General features: G+C 42.1%; 1 protein-coding gene across 7 annotated transcripts in view; it reads left to right on the top strand.

The window, feature by feature from the left end:
* SWT1 (SWT1 RNA endoribonuclease homolog) overlaps positions 1-20,487 on the top strand; it is an 83,817-nt gene that overhangs the window by 2,506 nt on the left and 60,824 nt on the right. For 4 of the 7 annotated variants that reach the window (XR_010590016.1, XR_010590017.1, XM_005290700.5 and 1 more), the window contains exons 2-11: positions 784-816; positions 1,124-1,198; positions 2,173-2,256; positions 9,253-9,305; positions 11,685-12,453; positions 12,914-12,973; positions 13,974-14,103; positions 14,228-14,329; positions 16,066-16,254; positions 17,113-17,206. Coding sequence is in view for 5 of the 7 variants with exons in the window: in XM_005290700.5 (XP_005290757.2) it covers positions 784-816; positions 1,124-1,198; positions 2,173-2,256; positions 9,253-9,305; positions 11,685-12,453; positions 12,914-12,973; positions 13,974-14,103; positions 14,228-14,329; positions 16,066-16,254; positions 17,113-17,206 (1,589 nt within the window). In the remaining 2 variants the exon portion in view is untranslated. Of the gene's footprint in view, positions 1-579; positions 647-783; positions 817-1,123; positions 1,199-2,172; positions 2,257-9,252; positions 9,306-11,684; positions 12,454-12,913; positions 12,974-13,973; positions 14,104-14,227; positions 14,330-16,065; positions 16,255-17,112; positions 17,207-20,487 lie in introns of those variants that run through there. The other 3 variants (XM_005290703.4, XM_005290701.5, XM_042851277.2) reach the window with 3 other exon arrangements.

The raw sequence follows: 20,487 nt of genomic DNA, 5'->3' as shown, positions 1-20,487 counted from the left end.
TTTATTAACATTACAGACAACTGTTTCCCACCCATCCTGAAATCAAACTTTTTAGGCCTACCTTACCTGAAAATGTCCCTTTTAATAGAATATATATTTTGCAGTTGGGAGGGGTCTGAAAAATCCTTGATCTTTGAAACTAGTTCTACCACTATGCCAACTAAATGCCATATTGTGCAGTTTGGGTTGCTGGGTGCACGGAGCTTCTACTTCCACTTTTTTTTTTTTCTTCATGCATTCTTCCCATACCTAGGATGGCAAACTTTTATCCTCCCTCCCCCCACCCCCAATCTAACCCCCCTGTATGATTAGGGATGGGTTCCTGGATCAAAGGTTTTTCTGGGCAACTTGGCCACCTTTCACAGCCCATGCTTCATGGTTGCTGCATTCAAAAAGATCAGTCTTCTAGGATCAGTTGGTCCCTCTCTCTGTGCATACTTCAGGGATGTAGCTTTAATGCAGTCCTACAAGATTCCACTGGAAGAGTGGAAAGGAGAAGAAATTAGGAGGGGAATGAAATAGTGATTTAACAGCTACACAGGTCAACAGTGATAATTTTCTTCTTTGCAATAAGTTCATAAGGCAGCAACAGATAAAAGGAGAGAGAAGAAAAATGGAGGTCCAGCTCCACAAACTTGTGAACAAGGTATTTCTGTAATTGAAGACAGGGAAGCTCTTTTTTACTTTATGCCACGCTCATCACCATAGTAGCTGAGTGCCTTCCAATAATGCATTAATAATGTGTCTAACATCTTTCATGTCACTTGCTCTCTCTCCCCACAGAGAGAAGTATGTGGTGTGGAGTGCTTTGTTGTGGTAGGTGGTTTTTGTTTGTTTGTTTGTTTCTCTCTGTCCCTCCTCCCCTGCTCTGGGATTCTCTAGTATTGTTGTTACAGTGAGATTTTAGTATCCAGCTATACTAGAGGTCTGCTTTTATTGTTCACACTGCTGTTAAGTGTAAATAGAAAAAAGAGAACTCATGAGGCTAAATTCAGGGGGAGGAAAGTTGAGTGTAAAGTATTTTTCTCCCCCAATCACATTTGATGCAGATAGTAATTAAAGATTAAATTACATGTATTTGGCAAGAAGTGGAAAGATAGTTGATTAACATTACTTTTTTTAGGGATTTGAGATGTCCAAAAAGAAATCCAAGAAGTCTGAGCAAAAGGAGGGAAGTTCGGATGGCTTGGATAACAAAGTAAGAAAACTAATACTCTTGTGAAAATAACATACATTTAAAGCAGAGTTTCAATTGCTTAGCAGATGTTTAATAGAGGAATGAATCAGTGGCTGAGAGGAAAGGTAGGGTCATGAGGGCAGGAACAAGAGTGAATCAAAGAGGTTCTTTTAAGTTTCACTCTGGTTTTCAGGAAGGCTGTGAGTAGTCTAGTTATAGAACGTGTAAGAGAAGCTTTCATCTTGGTGTATGCATTTTTTTCCTAAGAGAAATTGTCAGTCAGAAAGCAGTGTTGTTTATCTGCTAGATACAGCCCAAGGCTGAGCTGCCAATATTTTAACAAGTGGCTCCCACAGAAATGTGTTTTCTTAACCTGTGAGATTTGATTCCATCAATGACCAATATTACGAGTAGATTCCTAGTAATGGTAACATGCCTGTAATCAGTGATTGATTTTTAGATGTTTTTTTCAGCAAATCACTTAAGAAAATCCTAGTCCAACAAGATAAATGTAGATTCTAACGGCCACAACCCCTGTTTGGCCATGCTTGCAAACACAGTCAGAATAATCTCCCAACCTTTTGTGGATTTCATTTTATTTTATTGGTGACTGGTCTTCTGGCGGCTGTGTGCTATGCTACTGACAAACCAGTAATTCAGGTTAGCAAGTTTTCTCACTCAGAATTTAGGCGGGATGAAGTGAGGGAGAGAGCAATCAAATGGTGTTATATGTGCTCCTCAAAGTGGGAGTAGTTTGGAAGAGTGCAGAAATATGGCTGGCAGAGTTTAGGGCATTCTCTGAAGGTGATTATAGGCGTTGGGAGGCTTTTGGAAAAAAGGAATAATGTGTGTGAGGAGAAAATGAATATAAGTACATCACTCTTGATTCTTGGCAAACAAGTTACTCAGACTTCAGTTGCATAGCAAATGTGTACTTAAAAATGTTATAATCACCTGATTTCCCCCTTGTTTGCTTCTCAATTATATTCTTTTAGCCTTCTTGTTCTAAGACTACCAGTAATAAAACAAAGGCATCCAGCTTGGCAAGCTCAACACCTTCCTCAGAGAAAACAAAATGGGTGAGTAGTGTCAAACTATTGGACATAATCACTTTATAAAATCTTCCCCCTTAACCCTTTGTCTCTTGTTTCCAATATAAACTGACTTTTAGGATAGGACTGTCTCATAATCTGTTTGTATAGTGACTAGCACAATGGGTCTTTGATCTAAGGAGGGTTCCCCAGGCACTACTGTAATATAATAATAAATAATTATCTTGCATTCAGGTACAATGGAAACATAGTAGAAATGTCCCTCTAGGTGTCTTGGCTGTATTCAGCAGTACCCATTGTTGACCTCTCTTATCAGCAATAGGTATTGTTTTGTATGTTCTCCTCACATGTGTGCAGGCATGCAACAGTAGACAGTAGGGCTGCCAACTTTCTACTGGCACAAAACCGAACACCCTAGCTTCGCCCCTGCCCCAAGGCCTCGTTCCTCCCCCCGCCCCGCTCACTACATTTTCCCCCTCCCTTGGTGGCTCACTCTTCCCCCACACTCACTTTCACTGGGCTGGGGCAGAGGGTTGGGATGTGGGTGAAGGCTCTAAATGGGGGGTGTGGGCTCTGGGGAGGGGCCAGAAATGAGGGGTTCAGGGTGCAGGAGGAGGCTCCAGGCTGGGCAGGGAGCTGGGGTGCAGGAGGCAGTGAGGGCTGGGGGTGAGGATGAGGGGTTTGGGATGCGGGAGGGGACTCCAGGCTGGGGGGTGGGGCTGAGGGATTTGGAATGTGGGAGGGGGCTGTAGGTTGAGGCACGGGGTTAGGGTGCAGGAAGGGGTGAGGGCTCTGGTCTGGGAGTGTGGGCTCTGTGGTACAGGAGAGGTCTCCGGGTTTGGGGGGCTTAGGGCTGGGGGTTGGGGTGCAGGAGGGGGTACAGGCTCTGGGCTGGGGCCAACAGGAATGAGGGATTTGGGGTGCGAGGGGGGGGGGGGTCTGGGTTTGGGTGGGGCTCAGGGCTGGGGCTTGAGTTTGGGGCTGAGGCTTACCTCTGGTAGCACCCCCGCTGCACCACTGACCGGGAGCCAAGGCAGGCTTCCTGCCTGTGCTGGGGCACCGTGCTGCGCCCCGGAAGTGGCCAGCAGGTCCAGCTCCTAGGCAGGGGGGCAGGCAGGAGGCTCCCCGGTGCGCGCTGCTCTTGCCTGCAGGCACTAACCCCCCCCCCGTGAACCAGCCAATGGGAGTGCGGAGTCGGGGCCGTGGCAGTGCGCAGAGCCCCATGGGTCCCGTCCCCCCCGCAGGAGCCAGACCTCCTGGCTGCTTCCAGGGCTCAGCATGGTGCCCCAGGACAGGTAGGAACTAGCCTGTCTTGGCTCCACAGCACCAGCAACCGGACTTCAAACATTCCAGTTGGCAGTGCTGACCGGAGCCGCCAGGGTCCCTTTTCAACCAGGTGTTCCAGTCAAAAACTAGATACCTGGTCATCCTAGTAGAGAAGTGTTGCCAACACTAGTGCAATTGTACTTGCTAGCCTTGTGTAATCTATCGGTTTTCTTAAAACTTCCCACTGTGACCCTATCACTGGTACTGCAATGTTTTAACCATTGTGTTACTTAGACCTGTTCTGAAGGATATTAGATAGCACTGTGATTAAAACACTGCTCCATGCAAATACTCCTATTGTTGAAGCTACTGGAGCTGTGCTATTTCTAGTGTAATGGTGGGAGACTTTCCAACAATTGCCATTGTAAACACAACCTATTGTAGATAAAGAACCATGTTTTAACCAACTTAACGTGATGATAGATAGTGCTGGGGTGTGTTCTGTTCATACAAGCAAGGTTAAACCATCCCGGCTCTTTGAGCTCTGGTCAAGTGAAAAATTCTCTAAGTTGATCTGATCATAATCCTATTTAAGTATGGCTGTTTTAGTGGTGTAGACAGGACCACAGGGAAAAGATGTGAATTATATGGAAAATTCTGCAACTTCTAGTCCCCGTTAGGTGTGAAATTGCTTGGCATACACTGCTGGTTGGAAATATAAAACAGGGGAAACTTGTTGCTCATACAAAACCAAAACAGAAAAAACAAAGTTCAGACTTGTTCCCACTTGTGCATGAAGATGTATATAATTAGGGCACTTTGTTTTTCTTTTTATTTTTTCCCCATGAATTTATTGGTGTTTATTACTACAACAATTAAAGAACAGGTGAAAATCAGTGCAAAAATATTATTTTTTCTGGGTAAATATTGTGGTTTATTTTGGTGGATGGAAGGATCAGGGTAAAAGTATTCAGTAGATTGAATTCTGTTAATCAAAGCCTTAATGTGGTTTGCTGCAGAACTAAAACAGAACTCAAAACTCAATGCCAACTCTGAGTTTGAGAAAACAATATACACCTCTACCCCGATATAACACGAATTCGGATATAACGCGGTAAAGCAGCGCTCTGGGGGGGCGGGGCTGCGCAATCCGGCGGATCAAAGCAAGTTCAATATAACGTGGTTTCACCTATAACGCGGTAAGATATTTTTTTATTTTTTTTTTTTGGCTCCCGAGGACAGCGTTCTATTGCGGTAGAGGTGTATCTCTAATCCCTAATTTTTTTTCATTTGAATAAACAATTTACTGTTGTAGACTTAGAACTACTAACCTATAAATATTTACATGTAATAATTAGGCCACACCATTTGCAGTGCATACACTCAACTTCATCTTTTTCTCCTATTTTTGTTTTTTTAAGCTTTTGAATACTTCCTTGTGTTCTGAAATGTATTCTGATACAGATTTTCGTTTTCCCATTTTTAGTGTGTCAAATCTTTAAACTGGTATCTGCCAACAGCTTGAAATGTGTACTTGGTGGGCATGAGATTTATCAATACGTTGAAATACACATGTACTTTAGAGCTTACGTGTATACCTGTTTTATTGTGTGTATTTTCTAGACCGGGGTGGGCAAACTTTTTTTGGCCTGAGAACTGCATCGGGTTTCAGAAATTGTATGGAGGGCCGGTTAGGGGAGGCTGTGCCTCCCTAAAGAGGCAGGCATGGCTCGGCCCCTGCCCCCTTCCGACCTCCTCCCCTCCCCCGCTTCTCGCCCCTGACGGCCCCCTGGGATTCCTGTCCGATCCAACCACCCATTCTCCCTGTCCCCTGGCCGCCCCATCCAACCCTTCTTCTCATTCCTGACTGTCTCACCCCTGCCCCATCCACCGCCCCTGTTCCCTGACCGCCCCTGGAACCCCTGCCCCTGACTGCCTCCCGCCACCCCATCCAACCCCTCCTACCCTTCCTGACTGCCCCCCCCCCCGAACCCCTGCCCCCATTCAACTGCCCCGACCCATATCCACACCCCGGCCTGTGACCACCCCCCGAACTCCCCTGCCCTCTATCCAAACCCCCTCTCCTGCTCCCTGCCCCCTTACCGCGCAGCCTGGAGCACCGGTAGCTGGCGGCGCAGCTGCACCAGGACAGGCAACCGCGCTGCCTGGCTGGAATCAGCCACGCACTGCGCAGCGCAGAGCACCGGGTCAGGCCAGGGTCTGCAGCTGCGCTGCCTCAGGAGCTCACAGCCCTGCCGCCCAGAGCATTGCGCTGGCGACGCAGTGAGCTGAGGCTGCGGGGGAGAGGGAACAGCAGGGAAGGGGTCGGGGGTAGCCTCCCGGGCCAGGAGCTCAGGGGCCGGGGAGAATGGTCCCGCAGGCCAGATGTGGGACAAAGAATGTACAGTAATTCCTCACTTAAAGTCGTCCCGGTTAACGTTGTTTTGTTGTTACGTTGCTGATCAATTAAGGAACATGCTCCTTTAAAGTTGTGTAATGCTCCCTTCTAACATCGTTTGGCAGCCACCTGCTTTGTCTACTACTTGGAGGAAGAGCAGCCCCTTGCAGCTAGCTGGTGGGGGCTTGGAACCAGAGTGGACCAGCAGCCCCTTCTCAGCTCCCCTTATCAGCTCCCTGCTCCCCTAAGTTCCCTGTGCAGCAGCTGCCTGCAGTTCAGCTGTGTTCCTCCCACCCCTGCCATGTGCTGCTCCTGCCCTTTGCCTTGGATCTGCTCCCCGAGACTCCTGCTTGCTGTGCCGGGGGGGAGGGAAGGAAGGGGGGGGGGGCTGTCAGTGTGTCCCTCTGCTCCTGCACCCTGCTCTACCCCATCTTCCATAGAGCAGGGCTCAGGACTGAGGGAGCTTGCAGCAGCTGCGGTCTCAGCAAGCTGATCTAATTAACAAGGCAGTGTACTTAAGGGAAATGTGCATATCTCCCTCCATTCCTGTTGCCTTGCAGAGTGAGAAAGTTAACCCTTGAGGGCTCAGCCAATTGCTAGTTCATCATTTAGCAGTAAGGGAAATATCCCACCCTCTGACTCCTCCACCTCAACCAAGCTTCACAGTCCTCATCACTGTGTACCAGTATTAAATTGTTTGTTTAAAACTTATACTCTGTGTGTATGTGTGTGTGTGTATATTATTTATATATATAAATAAATGTCTTTTGTCTGGTAAAAGGTTCCAGGGAAATTTCTAACTCCCTTATTTACATTAATTCTTATGGGGAAATTGGATTCGCTTAACATCGTTTTGCTTAAAGTTGCATTTTTCAGGAACATAACGTTGTAGTTAAGTGAGGAGTTATTGTAATTTATACTTGCACGACTCTATCCTGCGAAGCTGTGACTCTGAAAGAGATTTGGGGTTTGTGATGGATAGTCACCTGAACGTGAGCCTCTAATGTGGTACTGTGACCAAAAGAGCTAATGTGATCCTGGGTTGCATAAACAGGGGAATCCTGGGTAGGAGCAGAGAGGTTATTTTACCTCTATATTTGGCACTGGTTTGATCAATGGTGAAATACTTTGTCCAGTTCTGGAGCCCACAGTTCAAAAAGAATGTTGTTGGTAAATTGGAGGAGAGGGTTCAGAGAAAAGCCATGAGAATGATTAAAGGACTAGAAATCATGCCTTTATAGTGAGGAGCTCAGTCTATTTAGCTTAAGAAAGATGAGGTTGAGCGGTAACTTGATTACAGCCTATAAGTATCTGCATGGGGAACAGGTACATGATAATGAGCCCTTTGCTCTAGTAGAGAAGGTGTAACACAATCTAGTGGCTGAATCTAGACAAATTCAGACTGGAAATAAGATGTAAATTTTTGACAGCGAGGGTAACTATTGGAGCAGTTTGCCAAGGATCATGTTGTATTCTCCATCACAGACAATTATTTAAAATCAAGATTGCATGTTCTTCTAAAAGATATGCTCTAGGAATTATTCTAAGGACCTTCTGTGGTCTGTGTTATACAAGAGGTCAGATGATCAAAATGGTCCCTTCTGGCCTTGGAATCCTTGAATCTATGGACCAGGACTCCATTGTGCTAGGCTCTGTACAAACACAGAACAAAAAGGTGGCCCTAGCCACAAAGATCTTACTGTCTAAGTATAAAACAAGAGATGACAACAGATGATTATAGACAAATGATGTACAAGGGCATAATGAAACAATATTGGTGAGCATGATAGTGGTCTCAGCAAACAAGTGGCCTAACCGTGGTCATCTTTTTGTAAGTGTCATGGCAAAGGAGAATTATAAGGTGGGATTTGAATGAGATAGTTTTGCAAATGTTTATGGGATGCCCCTGAACATGAGGGGCTGGATGGGAATAACCACAAAGTGCTTGTTTCAAAATGTAACAAGTGGACAGTGGAGGCTGGCTTCATGGTCTGATTGGAGGTAGGAGCTGACGTCTTGCTAGTGAATGAAAAGTGATAGGTGGGGTAGAGAAGGGCCTTGAAAGTAAAGACAAGGAACTTTGTTTGTGTAATAGAGATGGGGAGAACCACTGAAGTGATGTGAAGAGAGGGGTGATGTGGTCGAAGTGATGAGGGTAAGAAAATTATCTATGCACCAGCATTCTGAATAGTGATGAGCCAGGCAGGGCCAAAGAAAAGGATGTTACAATAATCAAGATGATGAGAGCATGGATATGAGGGCTTTTTAATCTGTGTGGATGGATAGAAAAACCTGGATCTTACAGATGTTACACAGAAAGAATTGGCAAGATTTAGATGTAGTCTGGATATGAGGACTTAGAGACACCTCAGTCAAATATGATGTCCAAGTTACAGGCTTCAGTAACTGGCAGGATGGTGGCCTTGTTCAGAGTTTGAGAAGGGAGTTGGGGATTAAGAGCTAGCTCTGTTTTAGTCATGTTGAACTTGATCTGATGGCTAGATATTGATGAGTTCTGGGAGATAGCTCTGTTGTAAGCTTGGAGTAAATTCTAAGCATATGTGTACCCTACAAGCACTACAGCAGCTGTCGTGCTGTACTACTATAGTGTAGACTCTTACTACAGTGATGCAAGGGATTTTTCCATTGCTGTAGTAAATCCAGGAGGCAGTAGCTAGGTTGACAGAATATACAGTATGATGTTAGGTTGACCTGATGGAGCATCAGACCTGGTCCCTGTGCACAATTTGTCTAAGGCCTCCACACTAGGGAAACTTTTCGTCTGTTGCTAACTTATTCAGGCTCATTGAAGTTAGCAGTGTTGGAAGCCCCAGTCTGGATAGGGTGCTGGCTACCACCACAATGGTGGTGAGTTCTTGGGAAACTGCCTCCATTGTAGAGAAGACTTCAGAACTTTTACTCATTTCAGGAAACTGTTGATACTCTGTTTGTATGATTGTGTCCAAACATTGTCGAAACTCTGTTCTAGAGTAGATAGACGCTTCTAGGAAGCAATTTGGGTAATGTATATTCTTTATCTACCAGTTTCTTTGTAGAATATAGGATATGCATGTATTGAAAGATCTGTAATCAGTTATACTTTGTTTTTCTTTTGTAATCCAGGTCTGTTTGTATGCTGTTGCTCACTTGTTCCTTGTGTTTTCTTAAAATGTAACAGAATACAGTGAAGCAAATACATTGTAATGGAGTAGATGGCCAGTTTGTTTGAATTTAGCTAGTCAAAATTTGAATGCATCTAGTGATAGATCATAGTAACACATTCTTTTATTGAGTTTATTTTATTTTACTGCAATCTAGTGGTTCCTGTTAAAGTTTTTAATTTTTTTTTCTTTTTTCAGAAATCAGAAGAGACCGGAATCTGTAACATAAAAAGACAGCTAGAATTTCAAAGGTAAATGCTTACTTTGTCACTAAACACAACCATTTAAAAAAAAACAAAAAACAACAGGATAGTGCTTAGTATTTTAGCAAAAATACTGGTTTTTTTTACTTGTGCAGTGATGGAGAATTGGGCCTTCTTAATAGATTAAAATATTTCCATTTGCATTCATGAATGGACTCTGCCTAAGTCAGTCAGGTTGTGATGGCAATTAAGAGATGAGGTCCTTAAAATTTCTTTTAAAATTCACTATAAATTTGTGCTACTTCACACTGAACAAGAGAGGAATGGAAACTAGGGACAGTGTTATCCTCCTCATTCTAAACAGTGGGCCTCGTAATAGGAATGTGTCTGTGTTGAATGTTGTTCTGTAGATGTCAGCAGAAGTACTGAGCATGGAACAAAAGCAGAATGTACAGTAGAGAGCCATAGTGTAATTTAGAGGAGGATTTTGCATTAAGTATATTATCTTTCATTTTCCATTTCTGTTGGCTCTAGGTAGCCCCCAAATCAATCCAGTTGTCATAATGTTTGGGGAGATGTTCAGCAAACAAGTAAAGTGCCTGAACCCACTATTGCTTATTGCTAAAAGCAGCCAAGTCAGCAGGCTGTAAAGTGGCCATGTAGCAAGCACAGCTTGACCAAGGCAGGAGAGGAGTGGGTTTTGAGTGCCACAGAAAGGGCAGCTTGACCCCATGTCCTTCCTGATAAGAATTGTGTTGAAGTTGCTGATTCATGCATTTTAGAAGAGAGGATGTGCCCTCAGGAATGTGTCTAACAGGGTCTCGAGGCTCCAAACTATGGGGAAAAAGCTACACTTGGTTAATCAACAATAATCAGAAGAAAACCTCTTGCTTGACCATTGAAACTGCTAGCTTAACAAATTTTCTTTAAGGGGCATGTCATTGTGTTACTAATGTATAAAATAAGGGGGAAAAGTTTGAGGTAGTGGGACTCTTTGGGACTGGACTCTCCCTCTGGATGCATCTTGTGTTCCCCACCAGCAGACGGGCTGCCGCTGTACCACTCGAGAGCCACACTTAGCTTCGGTAATTATTGAGGGTTGGGGGTGTTTTACTAACCTGTTGCAGATGGGTGTAAGTGCTTGAGACTAAGTAAAGTTTAGCTGTAAGTGAAAGCACTCTTGTGTTGTCCTGTTTGTGCCAGCTATCTATTGGTCAGACGGCTGTGTCTCCCCTGATTTATTTCCTGACACCATGTCACACAGAGTAAAAGTTGCCAAGAGCTTTGGGTTGAAAGAACCCTGGATAACAATAACCACTTGATGCTTCAAGTAATTTTCAAGGTTACAGGCACTGAGAAATTGTGGAATGGCAAATGTGCTCTTTGACTGACTTGTGAATTCATATGTTAAGTGGATTTCTCAGTTACTGTTGACTAAATGTTTATACTCTTATGATAACTAATGGGCCTATTAGGATTTCTATTAACTACATTTTCAGTGGTTTTTATTGGTCTCTGGTGGAACAATATTTGACTATATTTTTGAACATGTTGAACTATAATCATCTTAGCATATCTTGGGGCTCATTTGCAAAGGGGGCATCCTCTCTCTCTGCCCCACCCGCCTTCAATTTGTGCTAGACAGAACTCTGCTTTTGGCTACCCCTAGCATGACTGAAGCATGGTGGGTGACTGTAACTGTGGTGAACACAGATGCAAAAAGTGTTATGGGCATAAATATTTGAAAACTATTACACACCCTAATGTTGCATCGTGTGGTTTTTAATAAAAATAAAAAAAGACTGCTACAGACATTTTTGCCCTGATTTAAGAATCTCTGTTCAGGGCTGAAATTGCAGTGCATGCAGTAGCTAGACTTGGGTCTCATCTACTTTATAAGTACTACCTGGTTACTGCACTATTCCCCACAGTGCAGACAGAACTTGAGGGCTATATCCTTGGATTTCAGCAAGTTCAGCTCTGGAATATGAACAGCATTTTAACCAATCTTGCCTATGCTATAAGACTGAACAGTGTCTTAACAATCTTGAGGTCCCTGCCATATTGTAATCATTGTACCGGCTGGTACAATGTAGACAGTGACCTTACTGTTACCTTTTTTTTGTCAACATTTGGCAAATTAAGAAAATTATGCAAGATGTAAAACCAGTGAGAGCAAAGCATGTCCATGAGAAGCAAAAATATCTCTTTCCCCCCCCCCCCCATCCCCAAACTCTCTTAAAGGATTAATGTTGTCCTGAATTCAAAGTAAATTTAATGAAATTTCAAATGCTTAGCAGTAACTAGCTGGGTGAAGAAGTACAGTAAGAGTCTAGTGCAGGCTTCTCTTTGTTGATTTTAGTCACGTTAAGCTATATTGTAACTTTTTTTTATAATGTAACTTCCATTTATATAACATTTCTGCAGATTCAAAGTACATAAAGATGTTCAAGAGAAGAAACAAAAGCAAAGTTTCTATGTTCCACAAGGCACTATTGAAGGGTTCCAAGGAGAGTCTTCAAATGATAGCAAAACAATCAGTGCTGTTTTGATTGAAACTGAGAAGCGAAAAAGGATATCTATACAGTTTAAACATAATGATGTTAAACATGGAAGAGAGAAAAGCCAAAATGATTCTGGTGTGGTTCCTACTAGCAGGGAAATCTGTAAAACAGACCACTATTTTGACAATGTTGGAACAGGAGGGAAAATGGTGCGGCATAGTTTTGCAATCCAGAAGGACAAGCTGAGGAAGAAGAAGAAAGAGAAAACTGAGCTCAGCAAACTGAAGGCTAGAGTTGAACAAACTATGTTGGAGACGTTCAAGGTAGCTACCTTTCCTACAGACTTGCTAAGTAAGAAGTTGCATGGATCAAAAGAATTGAGTGATGATTTCAGAATTCTGAAAAAGCCCTCAGACACCTTTCCAAAGACTGCAGGACATGGCAATTTCCCCACTAATATATCACACACATCATTGAAGACTTGTAAGAATAAAGAACACCTAGAAAACTCTAAAGAACTATCTAACAAAGATCACCACGATACTAAACATGTACCATTATTTTATTCAACTGCAACATCTAAGGGATGGCAGTATCTTAAAGAGAAAAAACAGCATCCTGATTCCAGCAAAACTTTTAGCTCAAGAACTGAAGGAAGGACCTTTGAAGCCATACAGTTACATTTAAGACAGGTAAAGTAATAAACTCCTGGGCAAGTTAGTAGCGGACAAATGGACTGTGTGTGTGGTTTTTTTTTTTTTTTTTTTTTTTTTTTTAAATGGTGGTTTCTAGATGACACTTTATATCTTCTCCCTCTGTGTATGGAGACGTAGGCTTAAGTTTGGCCACAACTAAGAAGAATTTGTTGATCCCAACCTCATTTATACAAGACACTTGTCTACTTTTTTTAAAGCATCTTAACATGTTTTTGTATCATTATGATTGTGCTAACTTAAATACGTACCCTCTGCTCTTTTCTATATGCACACTGCATTCTTAACTCTTTAATACTACTGCAAAGATAGTATTTGGATAGAACATTAATTTTATCGTCCGGTCACAAAGAGAACTTCTTTAAATTAAAGTTTGTCATCAGGTAGTAAGTGCTTGAATTCTTGTAAATGTCATACTTCTGGCATTATTTCTCAACAGAGCTCTGAAGTCCCTTCTGCCTCCCATCAAGCCATTCACATTACAGAGACAGACCAAGAGGTTTGTGATCTTTTAGTTTAAACAACTGTATCCTCAAACTGTGACATTCTGCACTGTTGCTATGCCGCTTCATTCCTACTGGCCCAGGAATCTCTTGCGTACTAAAAAGTCCAGTTAGTTTGTTGCACCTGTCAAGGGCTTTCTGAAACAAGTTTACATGGTACAACCTAGTTTTAGACTTCTTGCTTCCATGTTGGAAAGTGGGGTCAGAATATTTGGTTGCAAATCCCACCAACTTTACTTTCCAGCATCCCTTTACTTTTTTTTAGTAAAGAAATAGAGCAGTGACTCTTAACCTTTCCATACTACTGTACCCCTTTCAGGAGTCTAATTTATCTTGAGTATCCCCAAGTTTCACCTCACTTAAAACTACTTGCTTACAAAATCAGATATAAAAAGACAAGTGTCACAGCACACTCTTACTGAAAAATTCCTTACGTTCTCATTTTTAACATATAATTATAAAATCAATTGGGATATAAATATTATACTTACATTTCAGGGTATAGTGTATATAGAGCAGTATAAACAAGTCATTGTATCAAATTTTAGTTTGTACTGACTTGGCTAGTGCTTTTTATGTAGCCTGTTGTAAAACTAGGGAAATAGCTAGATGGGTGGATGTATCCCCTAGAAGACCTCTGTGTACTCCTGGGGTTTGCGTACCCCTGGTTGAGAATCACTGAAATAGAGCAATGTTCCTAAAGAACAGTTAGCAGAGCACTTTTGGCCTCTGTAGTAAGGAACAGATCAAGCCTGTTAACTATTGGATAGAAATGTGGTCACAAATGAAACTTTTAGGCCATACCTTGGACTTCCTATATTTGGGTATAGGCTGCAGATGCTTGTACTCTTAAATTTGCTGCACCAGTTAAAAATTGACTAATGCTAAGAACTGCATGAAAACATCAGCAGTGATACCAAAGATGCCTGTTCCTGTCAGACAACTTTTTTAAAGAGCTTACCCACTTCTTATTTTATGTATTCTGTTTTACCATAGATGCAAATAATAGAGGAATTGCATGCTGCTCGTATTGACAAAAAGATAGCTTTGCCAGTCGTGCAGACTTGTGGAGAATTGACAAGTATGGAAATAGATCTTCCAGAAGAGAATGCAGATATTCCGGCTGGTATGTCATCTGTAAAGTTGTCAGGAGGCTTCTCTATCTGCTTCCACACGGACAACTTTAAAAGTAATAAGTGACTTAAGAAAGGAATGCAAAAGAATGAATTGCTGTGTATTCTCTTCTACAGCAAGTGCTACTTCTGGTTTGAACCTCTTGATAGTGATTGACACCAACATAATGATTGGTCACCTTCAGTTTATCATGACTTTGAAAACTAGAGATATACCAGGTATGTGGATGCTTTTACAGCCCCTATAGAAAAGGGACAATCAACAGGTTCATGTGTTTGTATAGTAAGCTCTTCAGACTATGGGCTATACCGTGTGTGTGTATGTGTGTGTGAACAATGCCTAACACACTGTACTGGAATGACATAATGGAAAAATAACTTCATACATATTGATGCTAACTCTCAAACACAGCTCCTTAACAAGCTATCCAAATCCCACATTTGGACACTTAGATTTTCACATGTAAATGCCTGTTTGTGAGAGTCTAAATTCAGAGTGTAGGCTTCCTATTAATGAAACTGGCATCTGAAAACAGAGCCTATTATGTACATATCTGCTCTAATGAAAACTGAACTTTTCTGTATACATAAAAGTTTTAGGAATCCTTGCTTTCTAAAAACCCTTAGGTCTGGTTCTACCTGATACTAGATGCTATAAAAAGTCAGTAAGAGTTTTTTACCTGAGGTAAGGGCAGAGTAGGGACTTAAGCGTCTGATCCATTATTAATAGTAAGTATCTTGTCCTTCTATTGCACCTTAATACAAAGATCTCAAAGCACTTTGTTTAACCCTCATAACACAGCTAAGGACACAGGAACAAATTATCCCATCTGTAAGATAAGTATTATCAAGGCAGGAAAAAAATTTTCAGGAAAAAAAATTGAGGTCGGAGCTGGAAATAAAACACCTGGAGTTCTGACATCTAACCCCTTGCTTTCGGTACTGCCTCTAGTATGTTGCTGAATTCTAGATCTGTACTGCTAGAGGGACTAAGACTGCAGATACCAGCATGCACCAGTGAAGTACATCAGGGTGCTTCTAACATTCTGAGCTAATGAATAGTGATTTATAATGCAAACCAATTGGAAACATAGTCCCATTATGCTATAATGTATGTGGCGTATATCTATATAAGGTCTGATCATGTAAGTGCCAGAGATAAAGAACGGGGCCAATGTATATAGCATTGACAGAATAGTCATTCACCTTCTAATGTATTTATTGTGTCTAGTATATTCCAGTTTTAATGACAAAGTTTAGTACATATATTTTTTTTTTTAACAATGTTCATTGAAAATGTAGGACAGTAAAACTTTTGTCCAGTGTCCATAGCATTTATCACTGAGATAGTGTTGTTGGATGATAGTCTTTGCAAACCATTGTTGCCTTTATTAATTAGAATTTGGTTTTTTAATTAATATATCTATCTATATCTATATCTATATCTATATCTATATCTATATAATGTGTGTGTGTGTGTATATATATATATGACCATCATTTGTGAACATAATATCAGTCTTCCCTTTTCCTCTACTGCTCAGTGACTTTTTTATTTTAGCATCACACAGTGTGGCATTCATTGTGTGGCAAACAGCATGACAGGATTACCACAACAATTATGCCAAAATATGGTACAGTAATGTGCTAAAAATTGTTCACTGATTACTCCTCAACTTTGCATGTCATCACTTTTAAGATAACCCACTGAATGAGTGTGTATATTGAATTTAACATTAAGGAAGCTAACTTCTGTTTGTGTTTTTTTTTTTTGTGTATTTTTTTTTTTTTTTAATTTTAAACTTAATCCTTCTGTATACAGATGAAATGGGTCGTGCCCAGTAATGCAGAAATCTGCTAATACACATAAACCTCGGGAACTATGTTCACATTAAAATGGAACCTACTGTAGTTCAATTGGCAGTTTTTTTTAAAAAAAAAATTGTGTTTTCTAGGCATTGGCAGACTTGCACTGATAATTCCCTGGGTGGTTCTACAAGAACTGGACAACTTGAAGAAAGGCAAAGTACTACAACATGTTCGGCACAAAGCTGTCCCTGCAGTTGAGTTCATCTACACTTGTCTCAAAAACCAAGATTCAAAGCTGTGGGGGCAATCCATGCAGCTTGCCTCTCAGAAAATATGTAAGCTATGTACATAGTTACATTTATTTCTGGGTTGAATGGTCCTCACAGCTCCACTAGTGTGAGCATCAGCATCTACTTCTGGGCTTAATATAATCTTCACTTTTACCTTTGCAATTTCCCTATTAAAATTGACTAACAACTTTCAGTGGCCATCAGACTTATTCACTATGGACCTGATTCTCTACCCTGTCACACCAATTTTATACTGTTAATTGATGTCAGAGTTATGCTGGCATAAAACTGGTGTAATGGAGTGAAGAATCAGGCCCTATATATTTCTCAATCTTTTGTGATGGGTAGGTATCTTTCTGAGTTATCAGAAGACTAACATCACCTATATTTTTCAGCATGAACCTATCAAATACACCTTAATCAGTAGTAAAAGATTTTTTTGAACAGATTTAGTACATGGGTAGTTTATAATCAAAACTAGTACTTCACTCCCTACCGTTTTATCGATAAATTTTGTTTGTTACAGCGTTATCAATTCTAGCTATGTCTCCACTTCATAAACAGGCTGTGGGGAGTTACTTCATCCTACCAAGCTAGGTATGGATTGCGTGTCTTCTTCAGTTGGTGACTGCGACCTAGTTGATCAGAGCTGTGTAAGCCTGAAGTTGCAAAGCAAGAAAGCAGCAGTTTCTAGTAGAACTCAGGAATTCCTGTATCCCAGATCTGTGCTTAGACCACACTACTTCCCGTTGCTTGAACAAATACAGTGTTTGATTACAGTATCTTAATAATATATTAATATTAATATATTATAATAATATATAATAATTAATATATTAAGATACTGCTTATGAAGCCTGATTATTTCTGAATATATTGCCATTGTGTTTACTAAATTTGCAGATGGATTGAGTGATGAAAACAATGATGACCGTGTTTTACAATGCTGCTTGCAGTATCAGAGTCTTTTCCCTCAAGCTTTTGTCATACTGTGCACGTGAGTTACATCTGCATCTCATGTTTTGTTTTCAAGTCTGAGATTGCTGAATTCTGTGTGTGGGGAGGAGACTACACACCCATCACTTTTAGATGTGATTGAAATTTTTTTTTGAGAAGCAAAATCACTCGATATAACTCCTTTGTAGTATAAAGGAATAATTAAAAACACTCTTCTAACCATAACACTTTAAGTAGAGTTAATTCAAGTTCTTAATTTTCTTAAAACTGGAATTTGCTGGAAAACAGCTGCTAATATTACTGGTGCTGCATAAATTAACTGAAGACTTAATAATCACATTTTGGGTGGGAACAGAGCAGAGATCTGGTTGTACATAGATGTTTGGATTTCATACATGTGAAGGTGGTGGTTGTATGTATTACAGTGTGTATGGATAGGGATTGACTTTGTTCTAATTCTCCTGCTGATTTTTGTGACTTGATTCTAGCTTTGGCTACACTAGGAATTGAAACTTCATTTTCAGCTACTGATCTCCCTGAAGGGATGTTGAAAAGGTTGTTCGAGTGAAGACCGGACAAAATCAATACCATTTTAGAAAGTGGAAATGAGTTCTCTAATGGGAACTGGTTTAATTTGTTCAAACTTAATGTGTGGGAGCCAAATTAATGTTTTCAATGGAAACCTAGGCCTGGTCTACACTATGAGTTTAGGTCGAATTTAGCAGCGTTAAATCGAATTAACCCTGCACCCGTCCACACAACAAAGCCATTTTTGTTGACATAAAGGGCTCTTAAAATCGATTTCTGTACTCCGCGACGAGGGGAGTAGCGCTGAAATTGACATTGCCGGTTCGAATTAGGGTTAGTGTGGACACAATTCAACGGTATTGGCCTCCGGGAGCTATCCCCCAGTGCACCTGGTGACCGCTCTGGACAGCAATCTGAACTCAGATGCACTGGCCAGGTAGACAGGAAAAGCCCCGCAAACTTTTGAATTTCATTTCCTGTTTTCCCAGAGTGGAACACTGATCAGCAAAGGTGACCATGCAGAGCTCATCAGCACAGGTGACCATGCAGTCCCAGAATCAAAAAAGAACTCTCCCATGGACCGTATGGGAGATACTGAATCTGATCTCTTTATGGGGAGATGAATCTGTTCTATCAGAAACTCCGTTCCAAAAGACGAAATGCCAAAACATTTGAAAAAATCTCCAAGGCCATGATGGACAGAGGCCACAACAGGGACTCAACACAGTGCTGCGTGAAACTTAAGTTGCTGAGATAAGCATACCAGAAAGCCAAAGAATCAAATGGATGCTCACGGAGGGAGGGGCGACTGACGACTGTAGCTATCCCACAGTTCCCGCACTCTCCGAAAACCATTTGAATTCTGGGTTGAGCTCCCAATGCCTGAAGGGTCAAAAACATTGTCGCAGGTGGTTCAGGGTATATGTCGTCAGCCCCTCCCTCCTGTGAAATCAAAGGGGAAAAAAATAGTTTCTCTCCTTTTTCCAGTGTCACCGTATGTCTACTGGATGCTGCTGGCAGATGTGGTGCTGCAGCGCTACACAGCAGCATCCCCTTGCCTTGCAGACAGCAGACGGTGCAGTATGACTGGTAACAGTCATCGTCATCCCGTGGATGCTCCTGGCTGACCTTGGTGAGGTTGGTCGGGGGCGCCTGGACAAAAATGGGAACGACTCCAGGTCATTCTCCTCTTTAAGTTTTGTGTAATGGAGATTCAGTCCTGCCTGGAATATCATGCCATCTGGAGGCTTCTGCCTCAGGCTGCTCTCTCAGTCGGCAGCATCGCGCAGTCACGCCTACCCCTTGCTCCCAGGCTCGTAATCAGATACTTAGACCTCTACATTTTGCTGTAAATAAAAAAATAAAACTGCCGTTTAGAACTGTCCCCCAACATACATATCCTGGGACATTTTGTATTTTACCAGTGTCAACCAAAGGCCCACACACAAACGGAGATTCAGTCCTGCCTGTGCTTCTATCCTAGTGCTTATCACAGACTCCCATTTTCAGCTATAGGCTGAGCAAGTGCAGAATGGTGGTTCACTCTACTTTGCTGTAAGCCAACCATCCTCCCCTCCCCCTTTGATCTCTCCTTGCAGAGGCAATAAAGTCAGTGTTGTTTCAAATTCATGCATTCTTTATTACTTCATCACATAAATGTGGGGAGGGGGATAACTGCCAAGGTAGCCTGGGAGTGGTGGGGGAGGAGGGAAGCAATGGGTGGGGTTGTTGTAGGGGCACCCCCTAGAATGGCATGCAGCTCATCATTTCTGCAGGATGTCTGGGGCTCTGATCCGGAGCGGCCGTTTGCCTCTCTGGTTCTTTAGTAGGCTTGCCTGATATTCTAAGCAGGACAGACTCTCTATTAGACAAAACTTAAAGAAGAGAATGACCTGGGGAGTCATTCCCATTTTTGTCCAGGCGCTCCCAACGGACCTCACCGAGGTCGGCCAGGAGCACCTATGACAGCAGCAGACAGTACAGTATGGCTGGTAACAGTCTTTGCTAACTTGCAAAGGCAAGGGGATGCTGCTGTGTAGCGCTGCAGTACCGCGTCTGTCAGCAGCATCCAGTGACAGTGAAAAAAGGCTGAATGGGTTCCATGATTGCCGTGCTATGGCGTCTGCCCGGGCAATCCAGGGAAAAGGGCGCTAAATGATTGTCTGCCGTTGCTTTCACGGAGGGAGGATTGACGGTTGATATTTACCCAAAACCAACCGTGACAAATTTTTGGCCCCATCAGGCATTGGGAGCTCAACCCATAATTCCAATGGACGGGGGAGACTGTGGGAACTATGGGATCTCTACCCACAGTGCAATGCTCCGGAAGTCAACGGTAGCCTCGGTACATGGACGCACACTGTTGAATTAACGTGCTTAGTGTGGCCGCATGCACTTGACTTTATACAATCTGTTGCCAAAAATCGAATTCTGTAAAATTGGAGTAATCCCATAGTGTAGACATACCCCTAGACAAACATGAGTATGGGGAGATTGTCCATAATGATTCCATGTTAAATTAGCATAATCTGAGTTGAGATGACTCTTGTATTGTGCGGTTCTGTTAAGCTCAGGCTGTGATTTATACGCTAAAATTCATCTATACTCTTTTTGGCTTCTTGCAGCCTCATGAGTAATAAAGATTCTCCAGCTGGAACTTAGGTAATTTTGTTGTATTAGGCAGAACAGAATTCAGCTCAGTCCATCACGTCTTCATTGGGTGCACAGCAGGTTGGATTGATTTAAATCATTGGCTTAAATCTTGTTTTTGCATTTGCATTTCTTAATTCTTTT

Source organism: Chrysemys picta, chromosome 8, assembly GCF_011386835.1.
Source record: "Chrysemys picta bellii isolate R12L10 chromosome 8, ASM1138683v2, whole genome shotgun sequence".
NCBI lineage: Eukaryota > Metazoa > Chordata > Testudines > Emydidae > Chrysemys > Chrysemys picta.
Note: the sequence above shows the minus strand (reverse complement) of the source record. Positions and strands in the feature narration are given on the sequence as shown.